General features: G+C 42.6%; 2 protein-coding genes across 2 annotated transcripts in view; one reads left to right on the top strand and one right to left on the bottom strand.

The window, feature by feature from the left end:
• PDZK1 (PDZ domain containing 1) overlaps positions 1-13,174 on the top strand; it is a 108,882-nt gene that overhangs the window by 16,975 nt on the left and 78,733 nt on the right. The gene's annotated exons all lie outside the window — the stretch shown is intronic.
• LOC137547496 (uncharacterized) overlaps positions 1-13,174 on the bottom strand; it is a 56,882-nt gene that overhangs the window by 10,682 nt on the left and 33,026 nt on the right. The window contains exon 3 of the mRNA XM_068271091.1: positions 10,271-10,537. Coding sequence (XP_068127192.1) covers positions 10,271-10,537 — 267 coding nt within the window. The remainder of the gene's footprint in view (positions 1-10,270; positions 10,538-13,174) is intronic.

Below are 13,174 nucleotides of genomic sequence, written 5' to 3'. Positions count from 1 at the left end.
GAAGCCGAATTATATCATTCCCCCACTATCCATGGCGGCCTGGAGGGGGAATAGTAATTATATAATAGAGTAAGTGCCTCAATCTTCAAACAAGAAGAAGAAGTAGCGCCCTGCCCCCAGGGCTGGTCCAAGCAAGAAGAAGGGGCTGGTCCAAGCAAGAAGCAGTGTCATATTAAACCAAGGGCAAAGAGGGATCATTTGCATATTCAGTAGCAGTGCATTGTGGGTAACCACAAATGTTCACTTATAGCTGAATTATTGCAGATTTGCTTCTGTTTTAAGAAGGAAAATTATACCAAGCTTTGCTTTTTTTAGTAGGAGGGCTTTTTGGTCTCTTTTATCATCCTATACATTCTTAGTAGTTTGGGTCACCCTGAGCTGCTTGGTTACTCTGTTGTACTGGTCCAAGGCCTATCTCATACAGCCGTATCAATTCCTGCCATGTACTGATGAGGACCAAAAGTCTGAAACAGGGTGTCTACATGTGGGTTTGATATGACTGTGTAAAATTTAAAGCTATATGCTTGCTTGGCTTACTAAGCAATGTACTGATGAGGACCAAAAGTCTGAAACAGGCTGTCACATGTGGGTTTGATATGACTGTGTACAACTTAAAGCTATAGGCTTGCTTGACTTATCAAGGGTGAAAAGGAATAATTTGCATATTTAGTAGCAGTGCATTGTGGGTAACCACAAATGTTCACTTATATCTGAATTATTGCACATTTCCTTCTGTTTTAGGAAGGCAAATTACATCAAGCTTTGCTTTTTTTAGTAGGAGGTCTTTTTGGTCCCTTTTATCCCCCTATACATTCCGAGTGGTTTGGGTCACCCTGAGCTGCTTGGTTACTCTGTTGTACTGGTCCAAGCCCTATCTCATACAGCTGTATCAATCCCTGCCATGTACTGATGAGGACCAAAAGTCTGAAACAGGCTGTCTACATGTGGGTTTGATATGACTGTGTAAAATTTAAAGCTATATGCTTGCTATACGCCAGCGGCTCTGGATGCTTGCTTGGCTTACCAAGGGGGAAAAGGGGTAATTTGCATATTTAGTAGCAGTGCATTGTGGGTAACCACAAATGTTCACTTAAAGCTGAATTATTGCAGATTTCCTTCTGTTTTAAAAAGGCAAATTACACCAATACAGTGTGCGGCATTGCAGGAAGTGACGACAGTGGAACGCACGATGGAACACGGAAGAGGTGAGTCATCCCCGCCCGCTGCCTCTTACTAATAGTGGCGGCTGCTACTGTGCTTAAGCAGGAGGGGGAGTGCACATGGGGGACCCAGGTGAGGGGGGTCCAACCCCCCTCCCTGCCGCTGTGCCCAATACCCCCTTCCTGCCCTCTACCCTCTTATGCGGCGTATGGTACGCCGCGGGTCGGCTAGTTATTATTATTTCTTTATATGCCACTGACATTTACTGCAGCACTTTACAGAGTACACAGGGCACAATTAATTAATCATTACCGTATTCAGTAATGCAGAAAACTGATTTTATGGAACATCTTGTCCAATGTCAATTCACTAAGGCACGAATAGTAAAACTTCCAACTAGTGAGATAAATTACCAACTTGTGCAGTAAATACCTCAACAAATGTAAATTCACAGAGATTAGGGCATTCGCTAAACCAGTGAGATGATCTGTATTTTATCTCCAGCCTGGAACTTTCAGTAACTGGCAACCAGCCATGCAGTAAACTGGACAGGCAAAGGCGACAGTCAATAGGAGGAGCTACCTGTCCTATGCCTCACTCCATTGGTATTGATATACCAATGGAGTGAGGCGGTTGAATTTGATGGTTAATAGTAGAGCTCCCATAGGTGCAAGAAACACCAAATTTTCAGGGAATGTTAAGCAGACAAGTGGGAACAAGAGAAAAAAATATTTCAAAAAGACCTTGTAGTTTTTGAGAAAAGCGATGTTAAAATGGGCAGAAATTACTGCAAAAATCCACATTGGAACTGCTATGCAGTATGACACCGACTTTAGAGGTTAATAGCAAAGCCCCCATAGGAGCTAGAAACACCACATTTTCAGGGAATGTTAAGCAGACAAGTGGAAACAAGAGGGAAAAAAATATTTCAAAATGACCTTGTAGTTTTTGAGAAAATCAATGTTAAGGTCGGTGGAAATTACCACGAAAATCCGCATCGAAATGCGGAAATTCTTAGCAGAAAGCAGAATTGGTAGCAGTAATTGGCAATGGTGGAAAGCGGATTTTCGGCGGATACAGAAATTAGCATTTCCGACCATCCCTGACTCCCGCGCCGGCCTCAACGATCTTCCGGTTCCCGTGCTGCGGGTCACTTCCCAATTATTCCTCTAACTAGACGAATGCCACTGCGTCTGCACAGCCCTGGCCGCGCTCGCCTACCTCCCCTCTCCGGAAGCTTCCTGTGCAGACGCAGTACAAGAAAACTTTGTTTTGAGGACGAGTGAGGGCAAGCGCAGCGCAGACGCAGTGGCATTTGTCTAGTTAGATGAATAATTGGGAAGTGACCCGTGGCACGGGAACCTGAGGATCATTGAGGCCGGCGCGGGACATGATGTCTGCAAGGGGCCGGTAGAAGCCCCAGGTAAGTGACACATTTTGTTTTTAAAAACCCATACAGAACCCCTTTAACCACTTTCTCCTTTGATACAGTATATCTACGTCAGCTGTGGCTCTCTCCAAGCGACGTAGATATACTGACCTGCTTGCAGCCCTGTTGTGCAGGAACAGGTGCGCTTCAGAGCGCACCTCCTGGCACTAACAGCTGCAATACTAATTGGTGAAAGGGAAAATGTTCCCTTGTAGCCAACTAGTAACCCCCCCGCGGATGAACGATCACCGCTGTAGCAAACAGCGGTGATCCTTCATCTCTCCCCTCGGTGATCTGTAAAAAAAAAAGGATTAGAAAGCAGCCTGACTCAGCTTTTCCTGTTCCAGCGATCAGCCTGCAGCCCGAACCTCCGATCGCCGCTCTGCACGCAGCCCTGTGATGCTGAATAGCCGAGTCCCGGCTTGATGACGTCATCAAGCCGGGACTCGGTAACCGGCATCACAGGGCTGCGTGCAGAGCGGCGTTCGGAGGCTCGGGCTGCAGGCTGATTGCTGGAACAGGAAAAGGTGAGTCAGGCTGCTTTCTAATCCTTTTTTTTACAGATCTGGCCACCGAGGGTGCTGCCTGGGTGGGGGGTGGGACATCTGGCTGGCCCTTATGGGGGTTGTTAAACCCCTGGTGGGGGGTGGGGGGTAAAATGTGCAGCTGGGGGGGGAGGATAAAGTAAGAGGGGATACAATTTTAATTATGTGCATAATTTTATACTGGGCAGATCTGGCTATAATGGTGGGGGGCCCTAATCCAGGGTGCACCCGCTGATCCTGAGGGCGCATCTGGCTATAATGGGGGACCACTATTCCTGGGGACACATTTAGTTATAATGAGGGGCAGTAATCCTGGGGATACATCTGTCTATCTATACTGGGAGGTGCCAAACAGAGGAAACATCAGGCTATACTGGGGGTGACTGATATTGGGGACACATCTGGCTATGGAGGGGGGGGGGGGGTCTGATACTTGGGACACATTTTGCTATCTATACTGGGGGACAGAATACTGGTGACATGTTTTTATCTTCTGTGGCACTTTTTATTTTTAAACTGGAATTGATAAAAACTGAGCAAAAATGCATTTTTTTCATTTTTCCCCTCTTTTTCCCATTAAAATGCATAGAAAACTTTTTTGGTCTAGGGACAAAATACCCGCCAATGAAAGTCTAGTTTGTCCTGAAAAAAACGATACCTAGATCATTTAGGTGTAGTGAGTAGGGAAAAAGTTATGGTTGATTAAAAAGGGACATAGCTAAAACGTCAAAATTGCTCTGGTCAATAAGGGGAAAACAAGGTCTGGATGCGAAGTGGTTAAAGTGTAACTGTCAAGCATTAAATGAAAAATCAATAATCTATTTTTATCTGGTAAACAAGTAATAAGGATGCTAACCAGGAAAAAGTTCATTCACCAGTTTCCCTGGCTCTTATATGGTACATCTGCCGCACAAAGAAAGTTGCAGGGCATGCTGGGTTTTCTTTTTTTTTCTTCTTTACTTTCCCTTCAGAGATAACTAATGCAGCCTGATTGGCTGAAGTCTCTTTCCCTTGCATTTTCCCCTCCCACACCTCTGTTCCTCTCTGATTTGCCAATATTTCTCAGGCAATGCACTTTCTACTGCAGAGCTGGGTGGGGAGTGTCTGAAGACTGGGAGGAGGGTATGATACACAGACAGAGTAAGGGAGGCAATGATGACAGGATTGGCTTCTAGACACAGTCAAAATGGAAAATCCTGAGAAGGATTTTCTTTTTTTTTTACTATAGAAATATCGCTAAAATCAAAATGTGGACAGTGCAAAACGTATGTTATGTGTAAGGCTTGGTGGTGTATTCTCCACAGTCAGCATGCAACGCATGAGCTGGCGTGGAGGAGGTACACACACTAGCACCAGGAAACAGGCTATCCCTAGTATAGTGGAGGGGAGGACTGACTCCAATAGGAGATTGTGGCGCACAGAGCCGGTGCAGATCTGACAGCCACAAACAATGCTTTCGTTATAACGTCTCAGCGCAAAGTAGCGCTGAGCGCACAAACCAGAACTGAGGAGATCAGGACAGGTAGACAGAATGAACGCTTGCTAGCTAGCGGCTACTTAGTGACAGCAAGCGTCCACAACAAGACAGACTGGAATGAGGCAGCCAATGCGTTGCGGCGATGGCGTGCCTCACAAAGACAGGACAGGACAGTCAGGAAACAGCAGGATTAAGATAGATGAACGTAACACAGATAAATATACAATAAGTATGTTTTCCTAGCGTATTACAATTACAGCTATCAATGAAACTATTTGTAACGTCTGACTAACATATGTATATATCGGCAATGAACCGATATATGACATAAGCAGGAACGCTGACTAGGAATGGAGTAACACAGGGAACAGGACTCAGAAGGATTCGCTATCTCTTCGCAGAGATGAACGCAATCCACAAATGGTAACAGAACAGGATTCAGAAGGATTCGTTATCTCTTCGCAGAGATGAACGCAATCCACAAACAGTAACAGAACAGGATTCAGAAGGATTCGTTATCTCTTCGCAGAGATGAACGCAATCCACAAACGGTAACAGGACAGGATTCAGAAGGATTCGCTATCTCTTCGCAGAGATGAACGCAATCCACAAACAGAACCAGGAGCAGGGTAACTACCTCAGCACGGGTGGTCACGGTACGCGCAACCTACCAAAACGTGCTGGAAGCTGACTAACTGCACACAGGATATAAACAGTTCGTGTACGTATACATCAGCGACACTGATGTATCAACGTAACACGAATACAAGGAAAATAATAAACGTGCTGGTATGCATATATATTGGCAATGAACCAATATATGATGCAAAGACCAGCAAAGTATCTTTATAACAAGAAACACGATCGGGGGCAAAAGCGACAGCAAGGCAGGCTTAAGCTGAAGCTATGAAAACCCAAGGAAACCCTGCAGGAAGCAGATCTTTATACTGAGGTCATCCAATGGGAGCAGACATGCAGATTCCCACACAGGTGAATGATAATCAGTCACAAGCTGACAGCAGGGAAAGACAGACAAATCTATGCAGCTTGCATGGAAATAGATCAGAACTGCCTGAGCTGCAGCACTACTACTTCCAGTAATAGCTGCTGCAGCAGCGATCATTACATTATGTAAGTAGAGCAAGTACTGTATTTATCTACTTATATATGGGTTTTTTTTCTGAGATAGTATGGCTGACAGCTCCTCTTTAAGTCTGATGCAGCTTAGTTCTAACTACATGGCTTCCAAGCTTGGGACACGATAGTGCATCCCAAATGCACAAAACTCAGCTGTCTAAGAACAGCTGTGCTCCTGACCCTGTGATCACTGTGAGCCAATCACAGTGATCACAAAGCAAAAAAATGAAAAAAGGCTCTGGTTATTAACCCATTCTCGTTCCGTCGTTTTCACTTGAGCAATGTTCACCTCCCATTGATTAGCCTATACCTTAATCACTACTTATCACAATGAACTGATCTATATCTTGTTTTTTCCACCACCAATTAGGCTTTCTTTGGGGGGTACATTTTGTTAAGAGCCACTTTACTGTAAATGCATTTTAACAGGAAGAATAAGAAAAAAACTGAAAAAATTCATTATTTCTCAGTTTTAAGCCATTATAGTTTTAAAATAATACATGCCTCCATAATTAAAACCCACGTATTGTATTTGTCCATATGCCCGGTTATTACACCGTTTAAATTATGTCCCTATCACAATGTATGGCGACAATATTTTATTTGGAAACAAAGGTGCATTTTTTCCGTTTTGCATCTATCACTATTTACAAGTTTAAAATAAAAAATATAGAAATATTTCATCTTTACATTGATATTTAAAAAGTTTAGACCCTTAGGTAAATATTTACATGTTTTTTTTTTTATTGTAATGTTTTTTTTGTTTTTTTATATTAAACATTTTATTTGGGTAGTTTTGGGAGGGTGGGATGTAAACAGTAGATTTATAATGTAAATGATTTTTATTTTTTTTACTTTTAGTTGTAGTATTACTTTTTGGCCACAAGATGGCGGCCATGAGTTTGTTTACATGACGTCACTCTAAGCGTAACACACGCTTAGAGAGACGCATGGAGGACGCTACAGCCAGAAAAAGTGAAGCTTCCTTGAGAAGCTGTCGCTTTTTCAGCGGGGGAGAGAAATCAGTGATCGGGCACCATAGCCCGATTCACTGATTACCTGGCTAACGAACCGCGGGCCGAGAGTGCGCGTGCACGCGCGTGATCGGCCACGGGAGCGCGCATGGTTCCTGGACGTAGTTTCTACGTCCAGGAACTTAAATAGGTTAAAGGACCAAAGCCTGCCCATCCCCAACTAGTCAATAAAAAATATTTCTTGCTGAAATATGATACTTGATTGAGATTGAATGATGCTATGCAATAATAATTGACTGTTTACAGAGTCATGTTTCTACCAACCCATTAATGGCCAATTTGGGAGTAACATGACAAGGCTGACTTACCCTTTCAGATTGGATAAAGTATTGCACAAATAATAATGTTTGTCCCCCAGTGAAAAGGCTAAAAAGGTTCCTATAGTACAACAACCACAAATCAACTTCTTTAAAAATCATACATTCACTTCACTATTTGTAAGAGTCCCGTTATGTTTACAACTCCCATAATCCCATAAGGGAATTCCCTATGGACTTCACAAATGTTGTTTAATGTTGTTTAATTCCTGGATCTCTATCAGTGGCGTAGCAATAGGGGTTGCAGAGGTAGCGACCGCATCGGGGCCCTTGGGCTAGAGGGGCCCTTTCTCAAGCACAATATTAGCTCTCTATTGGCCCTGTCTTGGTAATAATCACTTCTATAGATACTTTGAATAGTGGTAATCATTAACAAACTGTTCCCCATCCCCTTCTTACACCTCTGACACTGTAGTTGCCACTGGCAGGTTTTGGTGCGCCGTATCAATTGTTATGTATAGAGTACTTGGGGGGCCCCAATGTAAAACTTGCACCGGGGCCCATAGCTCCTTAGCTACGCCACTGATCTCTATACGGTATATGTTCAAAATACTCACATATGAAACATTGGGAAACAACCTCAACCCCTACACTCTCAGAACTTGTCAACACCTTAAACTACATTATGAGAATGGAAGAAATGATACACTCCACACAGGAGAGAAAGAAAAAGTGTTATAATGTGGACAAGTTGGTTGGAGGAAAGGGACACAATACAAGAATCAATCCAAAATATGTATAACTGTACTGAGCACTGGCTTAGACCCTAATACTCTACTACACTGCAGACCAGGTTTACTAATATCCTTACAAGCCAAGGACTTGCAACGGGATAATATGGCCGCCCACTTCCTCCCCACCTACCTCCAGCACAAGACTTGACCCCCAACCTACTTTATCCCCATCATACCTCCCCTCCCCCACTCTCCCCCCACCCTCCTTACCCTCCCTCCCTAATCTCAATATGCCACTCTCTTAACCCTTGTCTAACTACCCACCTATTCTTCACTCTATATGGATTTTTTTTCTTCAAAAATGGTTCTTGAGGATGAGGATACTCTTACTTAAAGGACATCCGAGGTGAAAATAAACTGATGAGAAAAAACGTTGTATCTATCCTCCATCTCCTAAAAATGACTTTTTTTAGATATCCCACAGTTTTATTTTATATTTAAAACAAGTTTTGAAGTTTTTACTGTTTCTGCATTGTCTCTGCTCAATAACACCTTCATTGAAGTATTTCAGGGCTAAAATCTATGAATTACTGGCCCTATTTATCCATTTCCTGCTCTTAGAAGCTATTTACTGATAGGAAAGTGTTTAATGGCTGTAATTACTTATCAGTGAGGGTTATGCTATATTCTGACTATGTCCGAATGAGACAGAAACTGTCACTTCCATACCTGATGTTTAAAGGGGCACTATGGCAAAAAATTGTAAAATTTAAAATATGTGCAAACATATACAGATAAGAAGTACATTTTTTCCAGAGTTAAATGAGCCATAAATTACTTTTCTCCTATGTTGCTGTCACTTACAGTAGGCAGTAGAAATCTGACAGAAGCGACAGGTTTGTGAACAAAGTGAGCATGCGCTGGAGCGAACGGTGCGTTCCAGCAAGAGAACATGTGATCATAAGTTGTGATCACGAGGGTTCCATGCGGCCAATTGACCGCGTTGGCGCCTACGTATGCGGAAGAAAGTATAAAGGACGTCGGACGCTCCAGTGACGTCAGCCTCTGATGAGTCCTTGGCGGACGAAACGCGTAAGGCGGAGCTTGGAGCGCCTGACGTCACTGGAAGTGAATTGAATCACGGGAGCCGGCTAGCTATTGAGGACGAGCGGGAACGCCGCAGCGGAAAACGGGACGCCGATACCGCAGTGGAGGTGACACCGCAAGGCTGACAGCAGGCCTGATATGCGCACATTATACCCTGGTTACGTGAGTGCAATCTAAACGCAGGGCATTGGCAGCTTGTAAATGGTTTTACACTATGTTTGTTTTTATTGTGATTTTTTTAAAGTGATACTTTGGATTAAAATCGTTGGAAACGTAATGCTGCTAGATCTATGGCTGATTGATTTACATGAGAGACCCACCTGAAAACTGAGGTGGATTGCATCTGGCTGTATTCTAAAGAAGAGGAGCGCTGTCTTCATATTGATAACAAGACACCATTGTGGATTAACTGATAGCGAACACTCTGAACTCTGGGTTTTGGTTTTTGATATATATGTTTTCTACTGGGCTGGTGGGCGCATTCTGTACTAGTAAAAAAAAAAATATATTTTTATAAAGAATAAAAGCCTTGCTGAGAATTCCCTATGAAGAGATGGACTAGTCCAAAACATGTCACTTCTGACAGCAACACAGTAGAAAAGTAATTTATGGCTCATTTTACTCTGGAAAAAAAATGTACTTGTTATTTGTTTATGTTTGCACATATTTAAAATTTAAAAAATTTTCGCCATAGTGCCCCTTTAACTCTTTCAGGCAGATAAATAAAAAAAAAGGAAGACAGCACAGTTATTTGTGTGCTAGGCACTGTACATACACATGTCTATCCCATCATGTCACTTGTCACCTCGGTTTAAGGTTCTGTAATTTAGATAATATGGCCTCAATTCACTAAGCTTATCTCCTGTCTTTAATAACTCTTCTAGAGTTGTTACCATGGTGATAAGGCATGTAGTATTCAGGAAACATTCTACCTCAGGCAAACCTAAAGTTAACTCTTCTGTCTTTAAATTAACTCTCCAATCCTTAAAATAACTCCAGAGTTAAAGACAGGCTGTTAATTAACTGCATGTGAAAATAACTACAGAGGAGGTAAATTAACTACAGAGGAGGTAAATTAACTACAGAGGAGGTAAATTAACTACAGGAGAGGTAACTTAAGGAATGAAGAGGTAAGATAACTCTCTCACGTGTGGAGGTAAGTTTTCTCTTGCTTTATTATCTCTAGCATGATCTTAGTGAATTGAGGCCTATGTCAATATGAATATGTGTAAAGATGTCTCATGGAGTATCTCTGAAACTGTATATCTTGGTTATTACATGCACAATTATGATGACAATTTGGACAATGTTGTACTTACTTGACCATTGTTTTCACTTTTATCCTGTTTGAACTAAAAAAAAACAGATATTTAAAAAAAAACAACTTACTTACGATGAAACTTCTTATTGCAATGGGCCAAATCCAGGCACTTTTCAATTTTAAATGAGTAACTTGACAGATCACAGCAGTCACATTATTTTCATAGATGCTGATCACTGTCCAGGTCTGGTCCAGATTGTGGAATGTTGTAGTGTTTATACGATCTGAATGAGGGATCCAGGAGATCTCTGCTGCTGGGAATCCACCAGTGGCTCTGCACTCGGGAGATCCAGCACTGTTTAATTCTAGGGACACTGAGGGCTGAATAGCGGGAACTGAAAGATAAATATGGATGAATGCAAGGCAAAGTATTGCACTTTCCATTTAATCACAGGTTAACAAAAAGATAACATCAACACAAGATAAGGTGGACGCCTTGCTGATTCCATCGTACATAGAGCAAATTAAAGACTAGCTCCATTCATTTAATTGTGTTCTAATTTTCCAGAGATGATTGTAATCAGCTAATTACGTTTGTACAAAATTTCACATAAAAAAAAAAGCCTGTAGTTTTTGAGAAAATTTTAAAATTTTAAAAAATGCAAAGGAAACATGTTTTTTAAATTGTAATTTTATCAGTTTTAAAACCATTTTTCTCAAAGACTACAGGTTCTTTTTGAAAAAATCTTTTGTTTTACTTATCTATATATATAATAGAGTAAGTGCCTCAACCTTCAAGCAAGAAGAAGAAGTAGCTCCCTGCCCCCAGGGCCGGTCCAAGCAAGAAGAAGAAGTAGCGCCCTGCCCCCAGGGCCGGTCCAAGCAAGAAGAAGGGGCTGGTCCAAGCAAGAAGAAGAAGTAGCTCCCTGCCCCCAGGGCCGGTCCAAGCAAGAAGAAGAAGTAGCGCCCTGCCCCCAGGGCCGGTCCAAGCAAGAAGAAGGGGCTGGTCCAAGCAAGAAGAAGAAGTAGTGTCATATCAAACCAAGGGCAAAGAGGGATAATGTGCATATTCAGTAGCAGTGCATTATGGGTAACCACAAATGTTCACTTATAGCTGAATTATTGCAGATTTGCTTCTGTTTTAAGAAGGAAAATCACACCAAGCTTTGCTTTTTTTAGTAGGAGGGCTTTTTGGTCTCTTTTATCCTCCTATACATTCTTAGTAGTTTGGGTCACCCTGAGCTGCTTGGTTACTCTGTTGTACTGGTCCAAGCCCTATCTCATACAGTCTTATCAATTCCTGCTATGTACTGATGAGGACCAAATGTCTGAAATAGGTTGTCACATGTGGGTTTGATATGACTGTGTAAAATGTAAAGCTATAGGCTTGCTTGACTTACCAAGGGTGAAAAGGGATAATTTGCATATTTAGTAGAGGTGCAATGTGGGTAATCACAAATGTTCACTTATAGCTGAATTATTGCAGATTTCCTTCTGTTTTAAAAAAGCAAATTACACCAAGCTTTGCTTTTTTTAGTAGGAGGTCTTTTTGGTCCCTTTTATCCCCCTACAAATTCCGAGTGGTTTGGGTCACCCTGAGCTGCTTGGTTTCTCTGTTGTACTGGTCCAAGCCCTATCTCATACAGTCATATCAATCCCTGCTATGTACTGATGAGGGCCAAAAGTCTGAAACAGGCTGTCACATGTGGGTTTGATATGGCTGTGTAAAATTTAAAGCTATAGGCTTGCTATACACCAGTGGTTCTGGATGCTTGCTTGGCTTACTAAGGGTCAAAAGGAATGATTTGCATATTTAGTAGCAGTGCATTGTGGGTAACCACAAATGTTCACTTATAGCTGAAATATTGCATACTAGCCGACCCGCGGCGTAGCATACGCCGCATAAGAGGGTAGAGGGCAGGAAGGGGGTATTGGGCACAGCGGCGGGGAGGGGGGTTAGACCCCCCTCAACTGGGTCCCCCATGTGTGCTCTACCTCCAGCTTAAGCTCAGCAGGACCCCCCCCCACCTGGGTCCCCCATGTGCGCTCCCCCTCCTGCTTAAGCACAGTAGCAGCCACCACTATTAGTAAGAGGCAGCGGGCGGGGAAGACTCACCTCTTCCGTGTTCCATCGTGCGTTCCACTGTTGTCACTTCCTGCAATGCCGCACACTGTATTGGTGTAATTTGCCTTTTTAAAACAGAAGGACATCTGCAATAATTCAGCTATAAGTGAACATTTGGGGTTACCCACAATGCACTGCTACTAAATATGCAAATTACCCCTTTTCCCCCTTGGTAAGCCAAGCAAGCATCTAGAGCTGCTGGTGTATAGCAAACATATAGCTTTAAATTTTACACAGTCATATCATACCCACATGTAGACAGCCTGTTTCAGACTTTTGGCCCTCATCAGTACATGGCAGGGATTGATACGGCTGTATGAGATAGGGCTTGGACCAGTACAACAGAGTAACCAAGCAGCTCAGGGTGACCCAAACCACTCGGAATGTATAGGGGGATAAAAGGTACCAAAAAGACCTCCTACTAAAAAAAGCAAAGCTTGGTGTAATTTGCCTTCCTAAAACAGAAGGAAATACACAATATTTCAGCTATAAGTGAACATTTGTGGTTACCCACAATGCACTGCTACTAAATATGCAAATCATTCCTTTTCACCCTTAGTAAGCCAAGCAAGCATCCAGAACCACTGGTGTATAGCAAGCCTAAAGCTTTAAATTTTACACAGTCATATCAAACCCACATGTGACAGCCTGTTTCAGACTTTTGGTCCTCATCTGTACATGACAAGGATTGATATGGCTGTATGAGATAGGGCTTGGACCAGTACAACAGAGAAACCAAGCAGCTCAGGGTGACCCAAACCACTCGGAATTTGTAGGGGGATAAAAGGGACCAAAAAGACCTCCTACTAAAAAAAAGCAAAGCTTGGTGTAATTTGCTTTTTTAAAACAGAAGTAACTATGCAACAGGGATGCTCGGATACCCCTTTTTATTATTCGAGTTAGGTCG

Source organism: Hyperolius riggenbachi, chromosome 2, assembly GCF_040937935.1.
Source record: "Hyperolius riggenbachi isolate aHypRig1 chromosome 2, aHypRig1.pri, whole genome shotgun sequence".
Classification (NCBI taxonomy): Eukaryota; Metazoa; Chordata; class Amphibia; order Anura; family Hyperoliidae; genus Hyperolius; species Hyperolius riggenbachi.
This window is presented reverse-complemented; position numbering and strand designations above follow the sequence as displayed.